This window comes from Lepisosteus platostomus, chromosome 8, assembly GCF_059453375.1.
Source record: "Lepisosteus platostomus isolate fLepPlt1 chromosome 8, fLepPlt1.hap1, whole genome shotgun sequence".
NCBI lineage: Eukaryota > Metazoa > Chordata > Actinopteri > Semionotiformes > Lepisosteidae > Lepisosteus > Lepisosteus platostomus.
The window spans coordinates 5,776,923-5,798,378 of NC_142618.1; the positions used below are offsets into that span (position 1 = coordinate 5,776,923).

A 21,456-nucleotide genomic window follows, 5' to 3' on the forward strand; every position below is an offset into this window, starting at 1 on the left:
CTCTGTTCACTCAGGCCTTGGCACATAATTTAATTTAGCTACTAGACCAGGCTTGGTCCTCTAAAGTTTCCTCGTTGCTCTAATAAAGTCTTAGAATTCTTCGGGCCTCATTTTATAGTGTATTTGGCAGCAATGTACAATATTTTACAGTCTTAACCAATTTTTATTCTCTTAAGAATGACTTTTCGATCCCATCCAGAAGGCAACCCTTTCTTCAGGAACCTAAGGCACACTGTCTCACTGTAATTGGCAAACATTACATCTGCACTCGGGCTCCATGAATCTCCTCGCTTCACCTACAGTAGCTTCAACTCACAACATGCACACTTCGAATTCCTGTAAAGGGAAACAGAGATACAATATATTGTAGTATATTGTAGTATATATTGTAGTAAGTCAATAGGGCATTCAGGGTCCGTCCTTCTGACCTTTTTGCCTGAGATCAGCCGAAGCCCAGTTCACCCCTTGTATCAAGGTAATATGAAGGTAAAACGGAAAGCTTGTGAGTTCAGAACAAGAGGCACTACATTTGACCAGTAATATAACCCCCTAATCTTTCATCTGACAAATGTCAGGACTGTCTGCATCACTCTGGAATTGATGAGCTGTGTAGATATGAGCATCAACATTAACCTTCACCTCATAATGTCACTGGTCCGGTCATTTCTTTATTGATGGAATGGATGAACAGAACTAGCGTTCTGCTGCAATATCACCATTCTAAACTGTTTAATTTAATTTTAAAAGTGTACACACAAGGTATTGACCACTGAAGCAAGTGTTCCCGACTAGACTATTTAGATACATATTTAGATATTTAGATATACTGTATACAGATATAGCACTATTTGACCCATACAACTCCTTACTCTGGAAGGTTCTTGTCAGAAGAAAATGTGTGCAAATGATGAGATGGTATCACACTTTCCCAAAAACTTAACTTTATCCAATTTAATGTGTATTGTGAATCTGTGGTTGCATCCTTGAAGCAATTCAAAGTATATTTTCTTTCCATACTGTGAAATTACAAATTTCTCACAGCAGCTTCTGACACATTCAGGATGCCCATGGTGTAAGAGCTGAAGAGCTGTAACATGTACAGTATGCTGAACAGCCAACTCAAGCTGGTGCATCCAGTATGATATATCTCACCCCTATAATCACATTTTAAATTTAAATTTTAAAAATAATTCAGTATTAATAACATTAAGTTATATACTTGATCAGTAAAGCAAAGCAGACATTTCTAGACTTAACGGAAACATACTACCATCAATTGTCAATCAGCTTGTCCTGGTGATAATCACAGCCAAAATATATTTGTGTTTATCAAAACATCCTCCAAAACACTATTAACACTTAACAAATTCACAGTTAAGAGCCCTGAGAGGCTTTTACGTTTTTAACAATTAAAATGAACAGACTGCATTACATTTATAGCACAGGTGCCAGTTTTTACTTCAGACTTTCAGGATGACTCATGGAAAACAACAAATGTGAGGAAGAACGTTCTTCCCTTGATATTGTGTCGTGCCAGGTTCACAGATAATATTATGTTCTCTGCGTTTATTAATGGCACATTATCTGCACAAACAATGATTGAATCAGTCAAAAGCAGTCTCCTCCTACGACAAAGGGTTTATCCGTACGAGGTCTAGGCCTAGTCACAAATGAATTATTTTCAGAGGTGATTTATTAGTTTCTGCAGATAAAACACATTTCCTTTGGGAGGCTTGAGGGGTATATTTTTCTTATGAGTGGTGCCACACTGACTGGAGTGTCTTTAAGAGTATTCGTTGGGGTATGTGATACGAGAACAGTTACTTTCGTCTCTTTTCAAACAACAGCAACTTCAGCGGAAAACAAAGACACATTATTAATACAACTATGAAACTGTGTCTCTCTGACATATTCACAGTTTTTATTATTTCCTAATTTACGGACAAAAAATATCAAACTTTTTAAAAGTGATATAACAGGACATTTAAAAACCCTTTTTATTTGATTTTTTTGTAGCTTTCTAACTTTATTGTGTATGTATCTTTCAGATACTGTTTTGAGGACATTATTCAGCGCCCAGCAGAAGTATTCACTTCCTTGCTATAATGTTTTGTTTTTTGAATTACAAATGACCATCCACATTTTTCGAGGGGGTTATTCTGAATGTTCAAACTGAACACTTTAATGCAATGAATTCGTATTGTTAGCTATATTAAAAAAGTAAGTATAGGCAGTACACAAATTCCGTAGACTTCATTTAGTTTTAGACCTAGATAGTAAATCAATCTAGGAAACACAATATTCTAGAAAGAACTTTGTTTACAGAATATCAGCAAGGTTGTGCATGAGAAGAGGCTGTTTAGCCAGTCTACCAGTCTAGCTTGTGTGGCTGCTAGCAGGTTCTTCAAAGAAGTCCAGAGTATTAGTTGCACGCTCCTACAGCCCTTTGTGTAAAATAGCTCCTTCCTTTCTTTGTTTTAAAATACACTTCCTTGAAGTTTTCTCCTGGGCTAGCGCCATTGTTGATCGTGATGATACCCACTAGAATGACTTTGTCAGGGTCTTGGAGGACTCTGAATGCCTGGATCAGGTCGCCTCGTAGTCTTCTCTTTCCATGATGATAGAGATTTAATTTTTTAGACTGTCAGTCTAGGATATTCTTTAAAATCCCAAAATGCATGACTGATCCCAAAACAGACATTGCATGTTTGTAACAAGGTGACCAAAAATGTACACAATATTCGAAATGAGGCTTTGCTAGTTTTACAGGAGAGGTATCCCTCAATTTACAAACAATTGATTGACAGATGTTTGCCACAATGTGCAAATTTATAGCCATTTATGAAAAACTACCCTTTTTCACCCTTCAGTGTGTAACGCAGGTTCAGACATCCCACCTCCCGCACTGCATTCGTAATTCAAATTTTGCTGCAATGAAACATGCTACTTTATATTTTGTGAAATTCGAAGTCTCGGAACTAGAACATACACAAAAATCAACAACGATAAACTAATTAGAAAGTGATACCACATTTATTAGTCCAACAATATACCAGCCTCATAACAGTACAAGCTGAAATGAATGAAAGAAATGGACATCATGTCTCAACAGTAAGCCTTTAACAGCAATATAAATTACTTTCAGGTCATGTGACTTGTCCATAACTTCACAAATCCATTTTTAGCAAGGTATGTGGTGTCTTTTACAACAGCACAGTTCCCACCAAATCACTCCTGGAAAGGGATTGATCCAGGATATATGCAATGTCACAAACATCTCTGTCAACGTGCATAGTTACAGAACAGAATTATCTGGGTATCTGGGTAATAGACCTTTACTTATGCTAAAAAGAAAAGTAACCATGCCTGAACTGACAAGATCAACAGGCTATACAGCATAATGACCATAATGAATGACACTGAAAAAGAATTCAACATCTGTTTGGATCGTAAATATTTGCAAGAAAATAGCACATGAGTGATTATGAAGGAGTACAGTTGCATCAAACTCTCTTCCATAAATTGGACATTCCAATGATAACTCAGACATAAAAATGGTACTTTGATGCTCAACCACCTCAGATCTTGTCAGAAAAAAACTACTTGGGAGTCCAGATATGCTAGTCATTTTTCTATTACCACCCTTTCCCCTCAAGCTGTGACACAGTCAAGTGAGCTTGTCTAGAAAATCAAGCAGGGTTCAGATCACATGTTATCATGAAGTGCATTACCTCGCACAACTTCAAAACAATAGTCAAGAAAAGATACAATATATAGAGCCCCTAAGTCACTCTAGCTTAAGGGTGATGCGAGTTCTAGAATGTTGTAATGTTGTGAGAATCCCAGGGTCTGTTCTTACTGCTGCGGCTACAAGCAGGTGCAGCGATCAGAGGTTGTGGGCTGGATCCAAAAGCAGGTAAAAGTGGACAGCCAGGCGAAACACACAGCAGCAGGTGAGCATTACACAAGGCGGGGAGAAGCAGGCAAAACAGAACCACAGTCCAGGGGTGTAATCCAAAAAAGGCAGAGGTCAAAACTGAGGGTTAAAACTGGTGAAATCTGTAGACAGAATCGAGACACTCCAAGCAAGTTCAAAGCCAGGAAAACTCAGCAAAGTAATACAAGGGAAATTCAAAACACAGATCAAGCAAACACGGTCGAAGCCCGGAAAGTACATACGATGAGAATGCCAGCACAAGCAACAAATCAAGATGACTGAGCATCTTAGCATTGTAAAGGCAGCTCTTCAATAAGCCCACATTGAGTGTGAACAGGTGGGACAGATCTTCTACCGAAGCTGTAGTTGGTTGACGGGTAGGTCCACCTTTTACGTTAGTGATCCTGATGGAATTCCAAGTCCTTGGGCAAGAGTGTGTAAGATAAGGTTCTGTCTAAACCTTATCTAAAGGTTCTGTTTAAATTTTAAAGTTCAAAGTCTCTACCAATGATTATTAATACCCAGGTGAGTTTTTCTTGGGTATCCTGAGACAGCTGGGAAATGGTATGGAAAGACTGAAATATATGAAAAGCCTGCTTCAGATTCATTCCTACTTGAAAAAACCAGAGGTCAGCAATCGGAAAAACATTCACATGGAAAACTTCTTAAGAGCAAGAGAAATAAATACATTTAATTCTTTAATTATTGGTACTGATATTTAAAGGCAACTGTTTTAACTGAATTACTAAATACCAAAGTAAATTACTATTCAGGCTTAATCCAGTCTTTGAATTTAATACTTAAGATAAACAGTTTGTTACTATTACTATGTTCAGATTGTTTTGGGGGCTGTTGGGGCTGTAATACAGTTTGTGGTTGAGAACATCTGAACACTCAGCAAACATACAGTACTTCATCCACTGACAGCATGTCTTGCAGGAGCTCCTTATGAGGAAATGTGCTGTCATCTGTATCCAGACTATGTGAGGAAATACTGTCCATTGTGTCCAGATGTCCTATCTAGGAGGTAACATGCTGTGCTTTGTGTCCAAGCATCATGTAAGCAAATATGCTCTTCTTTGTAGGCTGGAAAGGGTGATCTTCAGACCTTATACTTTTCTTTGCCTATTTCGCTGATTACACATATGTGCTGAAAATCAGAAAAATGTTTGAATCAGTCACACACTTACACAATCTAGTGAATGAAGTGGTACCACAATTTATCAATCTGAATAACTGTTTATTAGACTTAGTACTAAGTACTATGCTGTTTTTTCCAAATTAATTATACTCATCAGAAGTTACAACAAGGGAAATATGCTGCCTTTATGACTTTATACCACTTATATACTGCATTTATTCCTACAGTATATGTTTGCCATTTTGTTGTTATTACTGAGCCTAAATTTAACTTTATGGTGCTGTGCTATTTCAAAAGATTTCCATTTTAACACATCTGACAGATAATCAATATCTACTTATTATTATTATATAAGCATGACATGTAAATGAGAGAAGTTGTCATTTTTACAACAAGATCAATGAGAGATACTGTACAGTTTAATAACAATACAATCAATATCATAATGACTGTTTTAGCAGATTAGACCTGCTATCATAATGGGTCAAAATAACATAACACAACCATGAATTCTTCCATGTTCAAATGATTCTTCATGGAACTTCTAGATTTCCATAAAGGCACATTGTTCCACAAGATGTGTACAAAAATGTAACACTTACAGTAGTTTTCACTAAGCAAGGCTAAACGCTAGCCATTACTGTACTTCATGAATGTATTCATAAGAATTATTTTTATAATAACTTTACTTTTAAACACAAATATGAAAGTATAGTCATTTTAAAATATTTTTTCCTTTTGTATTAATCTGACCATAGGCAAAAACCCGATGCCTTTGTGTGTTGCGATAGGATAGCTCCGTATAGATATACTTGACTGTAGCACAACACGTGGCTTATACAGGTTTGATCCAATAAATCACCTCAGTGTCTGCAGTATCCTTTTAATAAACAAATTTTGATTTTGATTCAGTTCAAATTTGGGAACACTAACTCAGTGCAGATAGTTTTTTATGTTCGATAATGTCTAAGGAACCTTTCAAATCTAAAAAATTATAAATAGTAACCATCTCTCTATCTCTCTCAAGTTCTCTAAATCGCTGTGTTACTGTACTTAATCATTCTAGCAAGCATCAATAGATTTCCTGTACTTATTAATCATATCAGAAATCATTTATCATAGCTGATAATATCAGTGCTCTATAGGGTACAATTTTGTATGTTAAATCAATAAAAATAAGGTACTTATTGCTAAGTTAATGCAAATAAAAAGAAATATGTTTTTCTAGTGTCGTATTACAATGATAGAAGAAATGTATTGCTCCAGACTTTATTCCTGCTTTTGTTTTTTTTATGTCTCTGTAGACTTATTACAACACTAACATTGCTGAAATCTGACATAAAAAGATTCCAGATACCTAAAATGATAAAATACAAACTGTATAATTTTTATTTTAACAGCAGGATTAGGAAATAAATTGGGTTTCATCCATGTTTTCAAACCTACGCCACATCAAGATGAACGAAAGGCAGATGAGAGACGATCCTAATTAATAATAATTAATTAATAATAATTAATAAGCTTAGCTAACTCTACCTAACACTGAAACACCCATGATACCTGAGGATACGTTATGCCAACCTATTATTCCTAAATCAAGATTAACAGCAATTATTAGTAAAATTCTCTTTTAAGCCCATAAAGGGACTAAACTTGCAAACGTGATTCCGGTCACGAAATTTCAATAATGCGCCTAGATGTGTCCTTATGTTGAAATTAAAGTCAGGAATATCACAACATGATATTATCTTACATTGAGGTCTCTAAAATGCTCATTGTAGTCCAAGGCATAGCCCACAATGAAATGGTTTGGAATTTCAAATCCAACATCTGCCAGGAAATAAAAAAAACAAAACATAAATGCTTTAATTAATATGTTTTGAATTCATTCAAGTACGAAAAGTAACCTTACAAAAACGAATGTTCAAAATTGATAAAACTCTCATCATTGTATTGCGCCCAAAGTAGTATATAGTATGAAAGATTATTAGCAAATGAACAACTTCAATAAAATTCATATTATCAATATATGCCTGGCTTTACATGCATATAGAATATTTCAAGATCAACAACCCACATAAAAACATGCAATTAGCATTTGATATTTAAAAATTACGCTTAAACATAAATAAGATGCAATTGTGTAATTGGAGCTTTTAATTTAATCTAAAGCAGGATGTTTGGAGTTGAAGTGGAAAGTACGCACAGTCTGGACGACAGCCTCCTTCGTTTGGTACTCTCTTCACCAGCAAGCTGAAACAATAACAGTGGCACTTTGGTACCAAGCCTACAGTTCTTTCTCTTAACGCAAAGACAAAACCGCAAGGCGCTGTACACTCACAGTTCTACTGAGGCTTTTTCTCATGCACAGACAGGAAAGTGTAAAAACAGTCACCAGAAAAAGGATGATCAGGAGAATATTAACAGCAGATTACAGCTTTTAATCACAGCATGGAGCAATATCTACCGAGAGGCAATGTCAATTCAACCAGTGATTACTAGAAACACTAACACACGTTGCCTTTGAATGCCTCTCAGTAGATGTTCAAATTTAAGGAACAAGGTGAACACTGGTCTAAATCCTGCTTATAAACAGATTCAGATTCAGATTCAAAACACCATGTTTACAATGGGGAGCCCCACTCTGGTCTGCAGACATACTGTTCGGCAGGTTTTATATTTCTCTTCAAATCTCCAGCTCCCTAAGAACAAGGAGAGGTTTCAAATTGTACAGTTAAGCAATTAATGAGACCGGTTAAGTATTGAAGGGCTCAGGTGGAAGGAAAACCAGAAACCTTCTGGTGCTCCAGGACTCTTGGTTTACAACTTCCGGAAAGCAGACTATGAAAGCAAGACATACAAAAATTATATAGGACATATTACTTTTTTGTTATCTCTGAAGCATAGAGATACTTAACAGTAAGCTAATTAAAGCAAATTAATAAAGTTGAGCTCATTAAATATTGAGAAATATACAGAATGGCAAAGGAAGAAGAATTCACAGGAACAATGTTTGGTTAAAGAAGATGGGTGTAATTAATTGCGAGCACAACTAAAAAGGGATATTAGAAAACAAATATCTAAAAAACAATCCTGCAATACTGGAGGCTGGAGGCTGGAATAAAAATGATTCTTTCTGTATTACAAGAGCTAAAGAACAGTAAAAGGTGAAGCAAATTGTTCCAAATAATAATCTCAAAGCTTCTGACAATGAGAGAGAAATAACTGAAGTGAGAAATTAATATTGCACCCAAGTGGTTCTCAAGGAAGAAGCCAATAAACACATCTCAATCTGAGAAAAGACAAAGTTCTAAATTAAGAATTAGGAGCACAGATGAACCAGAAGTGTTTCAGGCTCTGAAAGAACCTGACAGTATTCTACCAATTATTACTTGTACCAATTGTACTTAAACAAGATATGTGATTCGTAGGTTGTTAGCAAAACTCTTCCAACAGTCACTCAAGACAGGGGAAAACCCATTGACAGGAAGATGGTATATATATCTATAGAGGCCATCCATAAAAAGGGTGACAAAACCAAGCAATTACAGATCAATAAGTCTTACTGTACATCTGCTATGTTTAAGGTTATTGAAATAACAATTAGACACCAAGGATCATTAATATGAAAACAGAATTCCAGGCTAGCATAGGTTTGGAAAAGGAAGGACTTTGATAATAAAAACAGCAGGGATTAATACAAAGCATATGATATATTTTAAATATCAAAAATATTTGTCTACTTGAATTCTCAAATTACCAGCAGTAGACATTCAAGGAAATGCATGTATTTGGATTACGAAATAGTTAAGAAAAAAAAACGTGGATAATTAATAGGACAGGAAACAAAAGCATAAGGGACGAATACTCCAACTGCAGTACTGTATTTAGCAGAGTACCACAGGGACCTGTATTAGGAACACTGTTAGTCCTAGATTATATGATTGATTTGGACTCTAGTGTAGTTATTAAACTAGCCAAGCTCACAGGTGAAGATGATGAGCAAGCACTGTAGAAGTGGCAAAGGAAATTCAAAATGATGCGTATAGAATTCAAAACTGGAAAAACACTTCACACCCGACATTCAATGTGTTACATGCAAGTAGCATATAAATTCAAAACGGAAAACACTGAGCTTGAGTAAGCTCCTTATGAAAAAGGTCCACATAACACTTAGACAATTGACTTTCATCTTCTAAACAATGTGAGGAGACAACACAAATATTAACAGCTATACGGTTTAAAACATTGCACTGAAATCATGGAATGTTGAAATTGTACAATGTACTCGCGAGACTGCATTTAGAACGTTTTGTACAACACTTTGGTTACAACAACACAAGGAAGACGCTGCTGCTGTGGAATTAGCCCACAGAAGATTGGGATAATGCCTGGCAAAAGTATTCAGACCCTTGCAGAGTTTACACATGTTGCTGCTTTAAAGCCTGCTGTCATGGCACTTTGAAGTACAGTTAATGTTTGTGATATACACATCAGCACCTGCTTAAATAACCGGGAGCTCAATTACACTACAGGGCACTACAGGAAACGTGTGAATTCTTCTGCAAAACATTGCACACCCCCTGACTCACAGGAAGTGCCCTACTCGTACAGTACGTCTCAAACATAGAAGACTAGAGGGACCTTATTAAAGTACTGTATTCAAAATCCCCAAAAGTAGTGACAAAGTCAACGCAATGCACTTCTTCAGGATTTGCAGTGAAAGATGTACCCAACCATGCTGTTGAACCCAATACCATTTCTGCTGTTAAGAATCAGCTACAACTGATCCTCAGATGAAGTATCTACCGTCAACTAAATGACCTAAACGGGCCTCCTTTTTTATCATTTTCTTAAAGAACCAGTTGTATTTGTTATACCCACCTGAATGGAATAGCTAACAGTGTTTTTCATGTCCCAGCTCAGGGCTACAGACCCCACAGCCGCACACAGGGCAGAGTGACAAGTCGGTGGCCTGAACGGTTTACTTTTACTATCTTTCCTATGAAACTAACCTCCATCCTCAACTTTCTCACATACTTCAAATGCTAATAAGACTATGTGGCACCATGACCTGTATGAAATTAACATAATAGCAAAGAAGAACAACACCGGATTTTTTTTCATCATGTACAGTGTCCTTGGTTTTGAAAAGGTGCTTTTTTTAAAAAAAAAACAAGCTTTTGTTGTTTAATTATCAGTAATATTGTCTAATGAATACTTACCTTGGTCAGGTACTTTATGGATTACAGTTGAGCAGTTTTAAATAACAGGTAGTGGCACCATTTTCACTACACAGGAAAAGTTATAATAAAACATTAGGTATATTGTAGTTAGTCGTAATTGATTAGGAGTACTAGGTAAGGTGAAAAAAAGTACAAAAATACATGAAAATAAGTGAAGAGTATACTCTTTAATTGAACTGTAGATTTTTAACTTACCTTGCTACTTTGATCATCTTTGGCTTGTAGTTCTCAACATGTTTAAGGAGAGCGTTCATTGTCTTGCCTGTGTCAACTATAGCCTATGAAGTAAGATTGAGGTCCTGCTGAGTCTATTATTAAAACAACACAGTGAACAGATGCATGCCGTGACAAAATTTGTACCTCCTGTCCACAGTGAAAGTGGATGCACATCATATATCAAGTTTAAAATGTCTTATATGATAAGCTCTTCTGAAAAATTTAAAAAGACAACACAGAAGATGAAAAGACTTTCATTTAATTACTTGGCCAGTTTGGAGTGCCTAATTTTCCCTACTGTGTACCCAAATTATTGTCACTGACAAGTATCTTACATCAGTGAACTATAGATATTAGAATGTAAGTGAATTCAAGGTCTCAGAACTATTTCTGTCCAAATCTTGCATTGCTGTCCTACTGAACATCAAGGTCAACTCAGAATGTTTGTACAAGGAAGTGGGACAGCTAAGACAGTCATGTCATGGAAATATGACACATCATGGAAAATTGTAGTTTTCAGCGGTAAGACTTTGGAAATCATCTCAGTCTATTGTTCTCTTTAATGTTTTGTTGATTAATGACATCTCTGCTTCTTAACACAACACATAATTATCTCTCTTTATTATTCCAGATACATGTGCATGAGTCCTATGTCTGCAGCTACAGTACAGGAGGGAAATTGTATGATGCCTGTATTGTTTTGCTATACAATCATTTTAATTTTTGCAACTGTTCAAACCTCTTTTCATATAAATTTAGTTTGGCAGTTTTATTTCAACCAGTTTTGTTCTTCAAGCTTACTGGGTTATTTATATAAAAAAAACATAAGATGGCTCAAAAAGGTTTGATAAGCTATTAGAGTCTCTGCTTCCAGACAAAAAAAAATCCTTTTAATCTGAACATCCTACTGCCTGTACAGATGTTCTCCCTGGTCATAAATGAGTCATTTTCCTCTGTTTTTTAACCACAATGCTGATAGAGAGGAATTACTGGCACAATTCACCAGGAAGCATGTTGATATTTGATGTATGGAGAGCTTTTCCTTCTGCCTAATAGGAAAGTAGCTTGGCTAGCTCTCCAAACTAAGAATAACTACTGTATAGTCATTGATTTACATCTATATTTGTAGTCAGGTTTGCTGCGTTTTGCTTCAGATAATGGCCTGTTCTCTAATTGAGTGTGGCAAAATGAATTGTGGGAATGAAGTGCACTAAAAAGAAACAAAACTATTCTGTAATTTAAAAAACTAAGAAACGTGAAAACCGCCCGGTCCATTACTGGAAAAGCTAACAGAAACAAAATGCTGTACTTTCATAATGTTGCAATGTTAAGTGTTGTGTTAAGCGTGACACACACTTGAGGTAAGCATTGCTAAGAGTTAAGGGTGTTGAGACAGCTGGTCTGGAAGTACTCCCAAGCAGATCTCAATCTGTTCTGCTCCAAAAGAATCAGGAGCACCACAAGAAAAGCAAAAGGGTTAGTCACGATGTTGGGTTTCCGAAATGAGGACATGAAACAAAGGCACAGACCTCTGAATGGTTTATTATTTTGCCTTAGTAATCACATTTAATTGCAGAAGTACAGTACATTCTCACTGAAGGCAGCCTCCCAAGCAGACCAATTCAATGAATTCTTAAACAATGTGTTCTTAAATGATGGGTCAGTTGGAATTTGCTCTAGATCAGCTTTACACACTGAGTGGTCTCTACTGTGTGTGCAGCACTAGTACAATGTGTAGCACTGGCATCACAAAGAGGTCAAACAAACGTCTACTTCATAAAACAACTTAGGAAATGAATGAGAGGCACTCTGTGTACTTATGCCTGCGCAAATGTAAATGGATCTTACTATAGCGGGCATGCTGATCATGCAATCCACGACACAACCAAGCACACTGAACAACTCTGGAGATCATATTCCCTTTTAATTGGTTTATGAACATTTTCGATCTTACCTCTACAATCAAGACATTCTTCATTGCATGTAAAAGAAAGAAAAAACAATTAAAGGTTTTGGTTAGGAATGCATAATCACACTAGAAATATACATTTTAAATTACAGTAATCAAACCAGCGAAGAACCGTTATTTCAGATCCTTCTCAATTAGAAACAAGACTGTTCTCATCATGTTTTAGTTACAATTACAGTTATTATGCACAAGCTCTTGAGTGTATCTTTAATTTAGGAAAATACATGCAAAGAATCTTTGCTGTTACAGAGCTTCATACCATTTACCGAAAATCAAAATAAACGTCTAACTCAGAACAGCAGCAAATTTACAAAGTGCACAGGAAAATGACAATCTGTTTTGTAGCAGGTGTCCTTACACTTTCTTCAACAGACATGAAATAGTCTGTTGCTCATGACACAGGACTGATTAACATTTGTCATGAGCAAGAGGTCTGCTGTGAATAAGCTAGTAGACTGACCACCCCAGCAGGCAGTGCGAGCTCTCCATCCAGTCGATAATGCTGCCTTGTGGGGTTCTGTCTCATTGCTTTAGTAGAGCCTATAGACTAGATAGACTATAGAGTAGATCCACATCAGCCCAGCTAATCCCCACAGATGGGTTCAATGGGGCTCAGTTCTGGCAGGCAAAAGTGTCACTTTCTCATCTTGAGCTTTACAGGTAATGGGGACTCCCCTCCACCACCAGCCCACCTGGATGATGTGACGTCAGCCCTAGTGCACCAGTACACTCGCCGCACACCAGCTATCAGTGGGAAGGCAATTCACAGATGGGGATTATTAGGGGCAATGAGAGGGAAAGACCAATAGGAAATTTGGCCAGTATACCGGGGTAACACTCTTACTCTTTTCAAGAAGAACCCTGGTATTTTTAATGACCACAGAGGGTCAGGACTTCCATTTTATGTCTCATCCGAAGGACGGGGCCTTTTTACAGTATTGTGTCCCCGTTACTATACTGGGGCATTAGGACCCACATAGACTGCAGTTGAGGGCCCCCTACTAGCCCCACTAACACCTCTTCCGGCAGCAACCTCTTCCAGATGTCAACCAGCGGCTCACATCTGCTGAGCTCCAGTGGTCTGCCAGTTGTTGTGAGCTGCAGGGTGCTTTGGTTGCCGGCAAGTGAGGGCAATGTAGAAATGTACAAGCATGTTGGCACCAATAACTACAAGCAGGGCTCTTTAGTGACCTGACATGTCCGTCAAATCATTAACAGGACATTAACGTTCAGCCAACGCATTAAATCAGGACCTCCCCTCTGATCTGCTGTACACAGCAATTAGCAGATCATCCTGCACATAAGCACCACACTCACTGAGGTCCATCAGGCAAGACTAAACCTCGATTTATCACAACAGAGGACTTGGCTCCACTGCTGGCGAGTTCAGGCAAGGTGTGACTCCAGAATGTCAATGGCATGAGGCTGTTGTTCCTTTCAGTGTTCTTGTTACATCTCTGTCAGTCCTAACGAGGTGATTTAGACTTCATGTAACAGAGTCACTCAAGTGTATCACAGTCACAAATGATCAATTAATCAAAATGGGGCCAAAACATTTAATCAATATGCAGCACCCAGACTCTGTATGTCTCTAAAAACATGCACGTATAAAGTTAAAATTTCTTTTGATGTGCAGTATAAGCAATTTTTTTTCACTTTTATTGACATTTTGATTGAACAAAAGGTTTTTGATAAATTTTAGTACCTGGACTGCCGAATACTGATTCTTTGAGCTTTCTTATGCAATTATTGTGGATTCAAATATTACCGACAAATTCCTTCAAAACCCGAACATGTAAGAATTGCAGGTAAATTCCTCTACCTCCCCATATTTATTTTAAAATAAGCCGCGCTAAAAAGAAAATAGTTTTAAAGCTTCAGAGACACACAGGTTTCATGTCAATACATATGCTGTTCAGTGCCTACCTCTGCTTTAAAAAGATTTGCAAGAATTCGGGAAAGGGCAAGAAACTCACTAAATCACAAGTCAGCTGTCTGAAAACCACTTCACATTAGATAGCTCCATTAAGGAGCTAATTGTACTCAAAGTACATTTCTATGCCCTTTGATTTTTAAGCTTATATATATACACACACACTACCTTTTTCAAACCCAGATGTGTTCTTAACATGGTTTCATGGAATGTATTTATCCCACCTACATCTTTATATTACAGTGCTTAATTCAGCTTAATGGGGCTTAAATTTCCATTATACTGTCCATTAGGACTGTGATACACTCGTTCACTGTTTCGAACACAGATACCGTTCAGAACGCCCACATGGAAAGTTATATAAATGATGTGTGGTTGCCAATCAAACAGAACTGCCTGCTGGCACGACTTCACTATACTGAAACACTGCCTACGCCCAAAGTCTGGTCAAACTCTTCACAGCAACGCATGATGTGCTAATATATGACTGAGATGTAAAATTCGAGTCTTTTAAAGATGATTGTTAAGAAAGGAGGCCAAATTCTTCTTATGAGTGTTATTTTTTCAATTTTCAAAGCCTCAGAGCAGAGGTTTAACGAACGCAATTCAGATCTATCGAGGTCCTAACAAAAATACCTGAAATTCATATATTTTATTTTCATTCAGCGGTACATAAGAGGATATTAGGAGGACCAGTAAAAGGAAACACAGTTGTAAGTAATGAATTTAAGTGTCTAAAATGGATTTCAGTGTTTTTCCAGGTTACTTCACCTTTATCACGATAATTCAGTTTTACCACACTAGAATCAATAGAATAAAATATGATTAAAATCACGAGCTTCACTAGTCTTACGTCTGACTGTGAAGATAGAAGTTGACCTTACTTCCTTGTCAAGGTTAGTGCTAGTTTTAACAGGCCCTTAAAACTGGTAATCTTAGAACTAATACAAATGGCAGTTTATGTTAAGCAAAATCTCTGCGAGGCATTTATTTGAAAGCATGTTGCGGATTATTTCATATATTAGGGGAAACATCCTAAAGGAAAACAGCCTTTGAGTCAGTTTAACATTCACATGTGAGGACTGACTGACCAGGAAATCCTAACCATGTAGGGCAAAGATCTATACAATTACAGCAAATGACAAACATTAATATTGATTGTGCATTATTTCTGTTCATGCATCTACTCTATCTTTACTGCCGTATTATCTTTACAGGGGTGGAGCAGTGGCTCTGTGGCTGAGGATCTGCACCTGTGGCTGGAAGTTTGCTGGTTCAAATCCCACAGCCAGCAGAGGTATCCTTCTCTGTTAGGCCCCTGAGCAAGGCCCTTCACCCCAGCTGCTCCAGGGGCACTGTATAAATGGCTGACCCTGTGCTCTGGCCCAGAGCTTCTCTCCCTGTCTTTGTGTCTCATGGAGAGCAACCTGGGGTATGTGAAAAGATGAATTCCTACTCCAAGAAACTGTATAGGGCTAATAAAGTGATCTTATCTTATCTAAATGCTTCAAATGCAAATGTTTTGCTATTTGGAAATATCCAGATTTCTCTATGATATACTTAAAACAAGACATAACAAACCTGGCACTGTTCAATCCAAAATTGTATGCTTTCAAAACACGGCTTTCCAGTTTCCACAAGTTACTCCTGACATTGGCAAATTCGCAATGTCAGATGGGAAAGCTGCTGTGTTTGTAGCTCGTCCTGCCCTGAGCACCAACAGACTGCAATTTCAGATTAGTGTCTGGACGATGTGGACTCCTGTCCTTCAGGGATTCTTCACAGGACCTCTGTAACAGCCTGAGAGCTGAGGAGTTCCTGCTGTCCTGTGGGTGAGGAGTGGCGTGCCTTCGGACAAGCTGATTCTACATGACAGCACCCGTCTCCTCCCTAGGCACGGCAGTACGACCAAACAGATACCTCATTTCCAGGCTACATTTTTGTAACCAGGAAGTGTTCACTCACACATTCTGACAGCCATCGGAACAAAGAGCATTGTTGTTCACTGATCTAACCCCTAAAAGGAAGCCTTGCAGTCTCAAGACCTTAAACTAGACTAAAATAGATCACAGTACTCCCCTCGACTAAATACGAATTAAGTTTCTGCTTAAGTTTCACCCTTGGGTAAATTTTAATACAGTGCAGTGGCTGTCTAAAAATGAGCACTCATGACAAACTGTATAATATACTGTATAACACAGGGCCTGCTATTTGGGCTGTGCTTACAAGTATAATATGGCTTAATCATTGCATATCTCGTAATACATGTCATTATCACAATATGATAATGCGGCAGACAGAGTGAGAAAACCACCTACGAGGAGTGAAGCCCACAGACCTTTTCCACTGTTCACAGTGGATGAAATGCAGGGTGCAGCAACTGAAATGTCTCAAAGGGCACCTCTTTTCATACAAAGTTGGTGTCAGAGAAGGCAGTCTGTCTCGGTACATTATAATGGGAGAGTTGCTCTCCTAGATTCCTCGTAAACCTAAATTTACGTTAAAATGACGTTTGAGTAGCTTTTTCCGTGTCCTCCCTCGGGCAGGTCGCAATCTTCAATGGCAACAGTTAAAACCTGTCCCAAGGCAAGACTGTCTTGGCCTTGAATGAGAGACACGACGTTTCAGCTGGCGTCGACACCTGCAGAAGGCACAACAGCCGAAATCGTGTGTTTCTCCTGCCTACTTTTCACTTTGGAATTATTCACTTAGTGAATTAGTTCCCCAACGCAAAGCCCCTGCTTGTTTCGATGGCCGACTTTTTAGATGTAGTTAATTGAGGCAGCTGTTTTAGTCCTAAAATTGATTTGCTGTTTGCAATCCTTCATCTAGTCCGTCACGACCTATGCCTATTATTACAGAGAAACCTACACCGCGTTTTCCCAAAGGTACGGATTCCACGAAGCAGCCTTTCACACTCCCGGCTCGCAAGTGAGAAAATACCGTGCAGGACTGTGGAGAACTGCTCCCCCTTGTGGTGTCAGTGTATCTCGCCAGTCCTGAAAGGGGAGACCGACCCGCCCTTTTAGTACCAGGCCAGGATCCATAATTATAATGACACGTACTTTTAATCAACTAGAGTGATACAATTAAAATAACATCTCAGTTTGATTTAATGGGTCACTAAGAGTGTCTTCCGTTGACAGCCGCTTATATCAGAGGACAGCCACTTCAGCTGCATTCCCAGATGTTACATTATTTTCCTGGGGGAGGTACTGTACGCTCACTTCAGTTTCTAGGAGTGTGCCGTCATGTCATGTGAATGGGTTATTTTAAATGCTGTCCAGAGATGACAGTGCGTACTAAGGAAGTCCCTCTTGTCTGAACTGTCATGAAACAGCAGCACATAGAGCGTTTTGTCACATTATTTAAACTCCCCTTAGAGATTGATTCACTCAGGGCTTTCCCAACCTTGCCATCTTCATTATTTATGCTTCTATCCAAAATGACTTACATTAATAAGGCAGGGCTTTTTAACTGGAAGCAAAGTTTCTCAAGGATTCAGCAGCAGTGCTCCAAGTGCAGTTTAAACACACTACCTCCAGCTATTGAAGGCAAAAACACATCTTCCTGTAAGCTTAAGCTACAGGCAAATCAGTCATCTGTAGTACAGGTATAAAAGTATTTGTTCAATGGTCTTCCAGCCCTGTAACTCCCACCAGACCACACACTATATATTTAATAAAAGCACATCCAAAAAGAGAAATACAACCAGCCCAAAGCATTTTCTGAACCTTGCGTTACAATGAGTAAATAGTTTCAATTACATTTTGTATGAAAATAAAGAAAAGGCACATTTTGGTGAGGACACAATTCTCTTTATAACCTATTTTCCTTGTAATTTTCTTTTTTGTGATAGTCTGGAATTAGTCCTTGTCATTTATTCTTTGACACTATTTTCGATGATCTCCAGACTGATTGTGAGGGAAACTAATGAGAATACATTATCTCAGAAGCAACATAAAGCATTCTGCCTTTTTGAGCAGTCATTTTTTTAAAGAATGACACGCATAAAAAGTCTTCGTGTATAGGAACACAATTAAAAACAAAGGCATCTTAAAAAATCGTTCTAAGCAATCTATGCTAAATCCTTGTACATACCTTTCCAGTGAGAACTGTCAGGTCATCTCCTCCTATTATCTGTATGTCTTCTGTTGATTGGTCATTCTGTAATTTACAAGAGAACATTAACAGGACTACACAAATGACCACACATTACAAAAAAGCACCAGTAATTTAAGAACAACGAGTACAGTAACTATTTTAAATACATTATGGAAGACTAAAAAAAGATTAAATATTAAGAAGCTTTTAGATATAGCAGATTACAGTAAGATGCTCTCTGTATGTAGCTTGTAGTCTTATTCATCTTGACTTAGGTGACAAATTTGGGAAACACTGAGCTAAAAGAGGCTCCTTATGACCAAGGCTGAGATATTTAGGATAACAACCCTTACATCTTCCATGAAATGTGAGAAAGCAATAAAAAGGCAAAGATAATATTAGGTCAGGTGGGTAGCTGCGTCAGCATGTGTAGGCTGCAAAGGAACAAGTAATAGGTTTATTCCCTGCTGAAAAGAGAAGAAAGAAAACACAACGTTTCGTTGTGGAGCCTTCTTCAGGTGTGAGGGTAATCTTAAGCTATTAAGCTAAAGCTATTAAGCTTAAGCTATTAAGTCAAAATCACATTTGGTCATTCAAATCAAGGGATGTCATGTTATGATTGTACAATGCACTAGTTTGGTTTCATTTAGAATAATGTACACAATTTCTGTCACCACATTACTAAAAGATATTGCTGCTATGGTATCATCCCATAGAAGAGCAAACAGATGCAGTCGAGATCTTAAAGGAATGTCCTACACTGACAGGCTGAAAGAACTGAACATTTTGAGTCTTAAACTAAGAAGATAATGTGGAGACATGACACAAGTATTCAAAATCATCTATACTGATATAGATCAAATATTTGAATTGTTTTGTCATTTTGACACTAACAAACTTTTTCAGCCGTTGATTGATGTGTAATTAGTGGTTTTGTGATACACGGGTCTTATTGTATTTCTGGCCAGATGGATCCACTTAATCCCATGATTGTCTTTTTACATTTTAAAGGGGGCTGCCTTCCACCTGGAGCGCCGTCGGTTAGGGAACTCTTGCTTATGGCAGATCCCCATCTGGCCAGAAAGGTTTGTACTGATGAATTACAGTACCATCCAACAAACTACTGACATATTTGTTGCAGATCTGCAATCTCTAACTCTTACTATACACCTTCTATCGTATTCTATAGAAAATCAAACACCGGGACTGTTTGGGCCCCCTCTCTCCTTATCAGTTCACTCCCGTATGGCTTTGGCCTCATCCTTCAGGTCATTATCCTGCAAAATTGTGAATTTTTGACCCACTTGTGGATTCCTGACTGACTTCCACCATCCACTTCCCCCCTCAGTGCTGACAATTGGGATAACTCAGTCCCTAATGATGACAAAGCTGCCAGCACAGATGGTGTCGGCTGTATCAGGCTTGCAACATATACAACGGATTGCATCATCAAAGAAATCTGACCATAAACCTTTCTGCTACATCTGTATCATGATTTACATGTTTCGTCACAACCTCCATAGGAGATTTAAGGTGGGTTTTCTTCAGTTAAAAAAAAAAACACGCAGATTCAGACAAACTTTGTGTTGGGACAAGGATATTGTCAACATACCCTTCTTGAAGCAGTTCTTTATACTTCTCCTCCCATGTGGCTACGCACCTGTAGCTAATTCCACCTGGGTATTCTCCTGTTCAGCACATTGTCACAAGCCTGATCACAGTGCTGTCTGAGCAGCCTGCTCCTTATGGAGAGCTCGTCGCCCCCTTGTGGTTTCTTACTGGAATTTCATGCGGCCAGCCTGCCACACCACCTAACACTCTAGAAATGGACAGAATGAATAGCCTACACTTTTTTGTAGCCTTTATCATCTTCTTATGCCTTTATATGCACTTAATTCAATTTTCATGATTCCATGTGTCAAACAAAAGCATATTTTTGGTATCTTTGCATTCAGTATTGATAGTAGTGCTATCGAAGAGCAGCCTGGGTACAATACCTGGATTCTTTCCTGCTTGGCTGAGCAGTTTAGAGGTGGGGACAGGTCCCTTACCTGAACACCAACTGGACCAACAATAATAATATTTTGCGTTCAGACCACCGGATGAAGACTTTCATTCTTCCTGCCTGGAAACTTAACTAACAAAAAATGGAAACGTTTGACCACAAAGACTGGTAAAGGGATGTTTGAAACGAAACTATCTGCAATTTGATGTGTACTGACTATTTTAATAGCAAATCCTTTTAGAAGGATTACAATTATTTTTAATTAATTAAATCCCATTTGAAAAACGATTAAACCAAAGGCTACTGACAAGCAACTTCCAATATCTACTGAGGATCATCTCTAATGTACAAGGAGCCCTTTTCAGAAACTCTTCCAGCAAGTGACACCTCTGATTTGTAATGATAGGTATATCCTGGCAGTATATCTTTGTAATACAGGCTATACTGACAGATAGCTCAAATGAATTCCTGTCGTGTCAAGTTCCAACCCCAAAGAAGGAAGACCATGTGTCTGCAAAGATGCTGAGGCAGAATTTACAGCTGATATCCTGTCTGTTTGAAAGACATTCAGTCATTGTCTTATCAGTGAACAGACTGCTGAGAAAAGAACTAGATTGATGACACAAGACAGTATGTGCTATAAGCTCTGAAGACAAGAGTTTGTAACATACAGTAACGGAATGTTCTTCAGACACAGGGAATGTAGTGTGCATGTATGATACTATTTTGCATTAAATTACTCTGGATGTCATAGAACAGCTGAATATTACCCATTCAGATGCTGAAATGACATCATTACAAAAATGTTTTTATACGAAAATGTCTTGAACAACATACAGGAACTTTTGCCCATGCTATTAACATAACTTGCCAGCAGCTGTATAACAGCTACACATGTAGCGGTT

At 38.0% G+C, this 21,456-nt stretch overlaps 1 protein-coding gene across 1 annotated transcript in view; it reads right to left on the reverse strand.

Moving 5' to 3' along the window:
- Positions 1-3,014: 3,014 nt before the first annotated feature.
- The window catches only part of LOC148655553 (hypoxanthine-guanine phosphoribosyltransferase-like), a 35,087-nt gene continuing 16,645 nt past the window's right edge, over positions 3,015-21,456 (reverse strand). The window contains exons 4-9 of the mRNA XM_088642193.1: positions 18,544-18,609; positions 12,495-12,512; positions 10,520-10,602; positions 7,285-7,331; positions 6,832-6,908; positions 3,015-5,087 (exon numbers count right to left, since the gene is read on the reverse strand). Coding sequence (XP_088498319.1) covers positions 5,040-5,087; positions 6,832-6,908; positions 7,285-7,331; positions 10,520-10,602; positions 12,495-12,512; positions 18,544-18,609 — 339 coding nt within the window. The 3' untranslated portion in view covers positions 3,015-5,039. The remainder of the gene's footprint in view (positions 5,088-6,831; positions 6,909-7,284; positions 7,332-10,519; positions 10,603-12,494; positions 12,513-18,543; positions 18,610-21,456) is intronic.